Here is a 6,000-nt window from a genome sequence, read left to right on the forward strand (position 1 = left end):
CAACTACAAATGGGGACTAACAGTATCCCACTTGCAGCCCGAGGACAAGAGGCCCTTTCTGGAAACAATACCCTAAACACGATTTGTACTTAAACCTTCCCCCTTTTACTGGGCCTCTATCGCTCTCCCTTTAAAACATGGTGTCACGCAAACAAGACAAAGAGGAAAGAGGAAGGAATCTAGGCCCAAAATGTAGACACAGGTAAAAATCTGGAAGCTATTCCTTTGCTCCGTTGCTTTTCAAGAAATCTTTAGAATAAGAGTTGGAGCTGGAGAGTTCAAAACTACATACGAAACTACAAGTTAAGAGAAAAGGATAATGTCATAAAAATTTACTTTAACATTAGTACTTGTTTTTTTTTTCTTAAGTATAGTTGATTTACAATGTTGTGTAAATTTCTGCTGTACAGCCAAACAATTCAGTTATACATACACATACATTCTTTGTTTAAATATTCTTTTCCATTATGGTTTACCATGGGATACTGAATATAGTTCTCTGTGCTGTACAGGAGGACCTTGTTGTTTATCCATTCAATATATTTAACACTAGTACTTAAATGCTAGTTAATAATTATGAAACACAGTGCCTGCCGCTAAAAACACAGACTATGTTTTCTAACAAAAACACTAGAAAAACCACTAACAAAGTATCCTCTTTCTCCATCTTTCTCCCCTTTATTTCTACATGCACAACATTCACACAAACTTCATACATAAGAAATTATGTATCTTTATGTATGTCAAAGATAGCTTCAAAGACCAATGAACCGAATGAAACCCATGAAGTACAGAAAGGAAATTTTGAAAGACTATTTCTTTTTTTCCCTGACATTTGATTTTTATGTCTCAATTCATTCTCCACGCTGACATTTCCAAACTTCCTTGTTCTTCTCATCAAGACACACTGTTTTCATTTACTTCATTTGTCTCTGCTCTGATTCCAGAGGAGATAACATTTCTATACTGCCAGACATAAATTTAAAGTCATCCAGAAATATAACCTAACAGACACTGTACTTACATAATGGCAAATGTTATGTTATCTCATAAACCAAATGTCCAAGTAACTAAAAATTTATGAGTAAACTAAATGAAAAGACATTTCTCATCAAATAACACAGAGATATGTAAAAGTGAAGCGGAAATACAATGTTTTAGGATGCATACTTCTGCTAAATTATATAATGTCATTTCCTATTTTATGAAAATGTTAAAAAGACTCTGACCCTTGAAAATGGAACTTTTCAAGAATTATGGAAAATCCGAAGCCACTCACCTCTATGAGTCTATCTCCCGCCTTCAGTCGGCCATCTTGGATGGCAGCCCCTCGTGGGAGGATGTTTTTCACATAAATTGGAGCTGAGCCACCTATTGTCACATCCCGGGAAGTGATGCTGAATCCCAAACCTTCTGTACCTGAATATATAACAGAAAAAAAAAAAGAGGTAAACAAAATGAGATATCTTGAATTTCACAAGTATATCATACATGAAGGATCTGTTGTTATTCTCTACCTCAACTTGACATTTTGTTAACTTTCACACTGACCTACACATTTAATACTTTAAAAGTTGTAAGATTTTTCAACATAGACTAAATTATGGAAGGTTTAAATGGTATATATATCAAAATTCATTAGTCTAAGAAAAAACGGGAACCTAGTCAGACAGATGAAAATAATATACAAACATGCCTGCTGAATGTTTTTAAATTTGTCTAAATACTTGCTCAATAAAGGAAGAATAAAGAGATATGTAAAGGTGAAAAATCTACAGAATTCATTAATTTGATGCAGCACTCGCTAAAAAACAGGGTATGAATCTCTAAGTAAACAAATATGGGCAAATAAACATGAATAAAAATGTGGGTTAAAGAAGAAACAAAGTAGAAATGATGAAAACACAGTACATGTAACAAAAACCTACTGCAAATATTCTCAAATTCAAACAAAACATTCATTTACTTCAAGTCTGAAATCACTTTAATGTGCCTGGGCTGTTAATTTCTTAAGTCTTCTGTGAAGACTTGAATGGCATATTGTCTATATGAAATTCTCCTACTTATTCTGCTGGGACTTTTCCATATGTTTCTCTGCTTTCATGAAACTCTAATGACTTGCAATAACATTTATTAAGGAAGAATTCTAAATTATTCTCCTTTCGCAATATTAATTTCTACGAACTACAAAGACTGATTGTTATATGAGACAAAACACTATTAAATTATCAGCAATAACCCCTAAATCTGTACGCCAAAAGTTCAGGCAATGACCTTTCCAAGAAAGATAAATAGATATCAATTTTCATTTAGCAAAGCCAACAAAACACTTTGCACTGACTGAAATAGATCACTGACCTGCTCCTCTGACTTTATTAAAAAGCTAATTTCTACCAAAGAGCAGGGTATTTGAGAATGCCACAATGACAATAAATATTAAGAAATCATAATTACGGAAGCAGGTACATAGGGGCTCTTCTATTTCGACATGTTATGTGACATAGTTCCAAAATTATGCCAAAGAATCATTATAACAAAGGCTTTCTTAGTCCTTAGCTTTGACCTCAGTTTATGAAGAGCTTCTGTCATTCAAATCGTGTCAGTTCGCTTTGAACTGAATTTAAAGTTTAACACTGACAAACCCTACATTTTTTATGTTTTTTTTTTTTTTTTTTTTCCGGTATGCGGGCCTCTCACTGTTGTGGCCTCTCCCGTTGCGGAGCACAGGCTCCGGACGTGCAGGCTCAGCGGCCATGGCTCACGGGCCCAGCTGCTCCGCGGCATGTGGGATCTTCCCAGACCGGGGCACGAACTCGTGTCCCCTGCATCGGCAGGCGGACTCTCAACCACTGCGCCACCAGGGAAGCCCCATTTTTGATGTATTTCATTAAGAAATGTTAAATGTAACAATAATAGCTGGAAAAACATTGCCTGTTAACTACAATGAAAACTTTCATACAATCATTAAAACATCTGTATTTAGTACTAATCACAGACAATGAGCATTCTTTGTCACTTTTATTTATAGTGAACATTATTTTTTTGATATTTGTAAGCACTGGCAGAAAGCACAGGCAGTTTCCACCTTTTGCCATACATTCTCATAGTTAATAAATTAAAATCAGGACAGATCCATGACGCTCTGTATCAGTTATGTAACTCAAGGTCAGAAAAATGTTTAAAAGAAAACTATTATTTCTATTTTTATGTTGATTGAGCATAATCTTTCTAAGTTAACTTCTGTAACATGTAATCATATATTTTTAAATGCTACCAAAATAAAACTATTGATTTCTGCATTCAAAAGAGTGATTCTTTTAATGGCAAATAAAATTTCACTTCATTTAAAAAGTTCATATTACATCATAAGGTGTTAACATATAGTAATTGTATGGAAAACTGTAATTAAACAACGAATACGCCTATATCAGAGTAAAAAGGCAAAGCTATTTATGAACTAAAATCTTTATGACAATGGAAAATAGTCTTCCTTTTTTGAAAGATCCCAAGCAGAATTTTATGTTTTATACAACTCTCTTTGTGTTTCTTGATATGCTTTTGCTTAAAAACCATGTCCTTTCATTTGAGTGTAGAAAAAGGAAGAAAGAGAATCTGATATTCCTCTCACTTATGCATTAACAGGGCTAAAAGGGGTTTAAGCTGATGTGATTTTGTATCTGTAAGCGGTTTCAAAAGTGGAGTGAGGTTGTCAATTCCTGATCAGGTCAACCAAGTATCTGGAGCTTAAACAGCCAGTAACCAGAAAGAAGGCATTTGTGGTTCACATAAAGGTCAATGAAAGAGTATGATTTAGAAAGGAAATAGGAATCTCAGAGTTTACAGAGTTGTAAGCTCTACCCCGAATGGAAAGAAGAACGGTCTCAACGTCAGGACACAGAAAAGCTTCCAGTAAGAATCTGCTGCTGGTGGCCACATGACTTGAGGAAATCACTCAGCCTCTCTTGGGTTCATTTCCAACTATCTGTAGTTGGTTGAGCTCATAAAAGGAGAAATATTCTTTATAATGACACCAATTTCAAGGACATGATTTAAAAATATATATATAAAAATGCTCAGCTAAAAGAGATGATAATAGCAAAAGTATATCTCAGTGCCTGGAGGGGACGGTGACTGGGAATGAGAAAGTCAAGCCTAGGAGCCTGACCTGAGTCATCAGGGATGCCAGCACAGAAATGAATGCCTCCTGTACACAAGGATGCACCGTCTAAGGGTGGGGGATCCTTAAATAAACACACTGATGTAAGGCAGAGGTAATAAAGTATTAGCAAGGCCCATTCCGATTCCCCTTGTCACCTTGAGGAAGGGAAGAATGTGATATTCTGGAAGAGCAGGAGACAAGGGGTCAGTGGCCTTGCTTCTCAGCATTTCACAGGGAACCACCAACAGCTTCAAAGGAGTCAATTCCCTTCCTGTCACCAAAGGACGGGCTGAACTGGAGGAAGGACTTCTAACGTCCTCTAGGGGGGGCTGTATGTGGACATCAAGTGGGGCACTCAAAACAGTCAGAGCCTCCCTGTTGCTTTGGGTTTGATGGTAACATCCTGAAACCCATTTCCTATGTTGCCAAAAATTTTATGGCAGTCGTAGCTGCTACTTTTTTCATAGAAACGTAACGTCTAAGGCCTATCCTCTGATCTTCTACGTGTTAATTTTTACACAGGAAAGTGCATCTGAAAAGCATAAAAAAATATACAACTGTAAATGCTTTTTTACAAAGATGTATCAGTTCTTTTGTTTTTTTTTTATTTTTTTATTTTTTGCAGTACGTGGGCCTCTCACTGTTGTGGCCTCTCCCGTTGCGGAGCACAGGCTCCGGACACGCAGGCTCAGCGGCCATGGCTCACGGGCCCAGCTGCTCCGCGGCATGTGGGATCTTCCCGGACCGGGGCACGAACCCGTGTCCCCTGCATCGGCAGGCGGACTCTCAACCACTGCGCCACCAGGGAAGCCCTGTATCAGTTCTTAATAATGAGATAAGACTCAGGATGCTTTGGGTTAGTTGGTTGATTTTGAAAATAAATTCCGTGAAAAACGGGAAGACAGGTCATACCTTTCTTAAGCTGGATGTTAAGCTTCTTGCCTACTTTTTTGGTGTTGTAACCACTGCTGGGACTGAACACGTGGTGTACGGCTGGGCCCGGAGCAGCGGGAGGCTTTCCCGAGGGCTGTGCGCTCTGAGGTAGGAGTCGGGGGTGAGGGTCTGCGTGCTCGGGCAGGGGGTTCGGCCGGGGCACCCTCGGCAGAGCCTGCGGCCCTGCACTGTTCACACTCCTGTGATCCACATGCTGGCTGTCGGGGCTGAAGCGGCTCGAATAGTAATTGTTCCTCTCGCTTTGGGACAGTTGTTCGTACTGCTCTTTATTTGCTGCGGGAACCACATGGAACCAAATGATGGATGTCCGCATGGCTTGGCGAAACATATGTTGTGCTCTGGGTTTGAGAAAGAATGGAAACTTAGCAAATGAAGACTGGCAGACTCGAAGATGTTATGAGCTTAATTAAGTATACTCATTAAGCAACAAGGACGGACAGACTTTGTTGAAACTGAAAACAAAATTCTCATAACACATTTATCAATCGGGTTTGCAAGCTCTGATAGCAGCAGGGCTGTGTCTCCAAATATAAATTTCTCATTCTCTAGATAAAAATGACAAGGTTATGTACAACTACAGGCAAAATACCAGTGTTTTGGTATGCCCTCCACAAAATACCCTCCACTGTAAATCATTCAATCATACTGCAGTTTTAAGCACAACAGGTATTATCATTTCAATATTAAGAGAAATTAAATATAACCTTCTCTCTACAACATTATCCAATACGACTTTTAAAAATCATACAGTATCTCCTTACAAGGAGACCAGTCGAGTTTTTAAAAAAATATATTTATAAGTATACTTAGAAAACTTTAGAAAGTGACTATCCATTATTTATCAGAAAAGTTAATCCCAGTTTGTGCACGCAAAAATCTCAGGAATG

General features: G+C 38.0%; 1 protein-coding gene across 13 annotated transcripts in view; it reads right to left on the bottom strand.

Annotated features, from left to right (window-relative positions):
* Positions 1–6,000, bottom strand: part of PARD3 (par-3 family cell polarity regulator) — a 652,430-nt gene that overhangs the window by 275,562 nt on the left and 370,868 nt on the right. For all 13 annotated transcript variants that reach the window (XM_007471333.1, XM_007471331.1, XM_007471329.1 and 10 more), the window contains 2 exons: positions 5,072–5,451; positions 1,280–1,419 (listed from right to left, as the gene is read on the bottom strand). In XM_007471333.1, coding sequence (XP_007471395.1) covers positions 1,280–1,419; positions 5,072–5,451 — 520 coding nt within the window. The remainder of the gene's footprint in view (positions 1–1,279; positions 1,420–5,071; positions 5,452–6,000) is intronic.

Source organism: Lipotes vexillifer, unplaced genomic scaffold (genome assembly GCF_000442215.2).
Source record: "Lipotes vexillifer unplaced genomic scaffold, Lipotes_vexillifer_v1.1 scaffold1049, whole genome shotgun sequence".
Taxonomy (NCBI): Eukaryota; Metazoa; Chordata; class Mammalia; order Artiodactyla; family Lipotidae; genus Lipotes; species Lipotes vexillifer.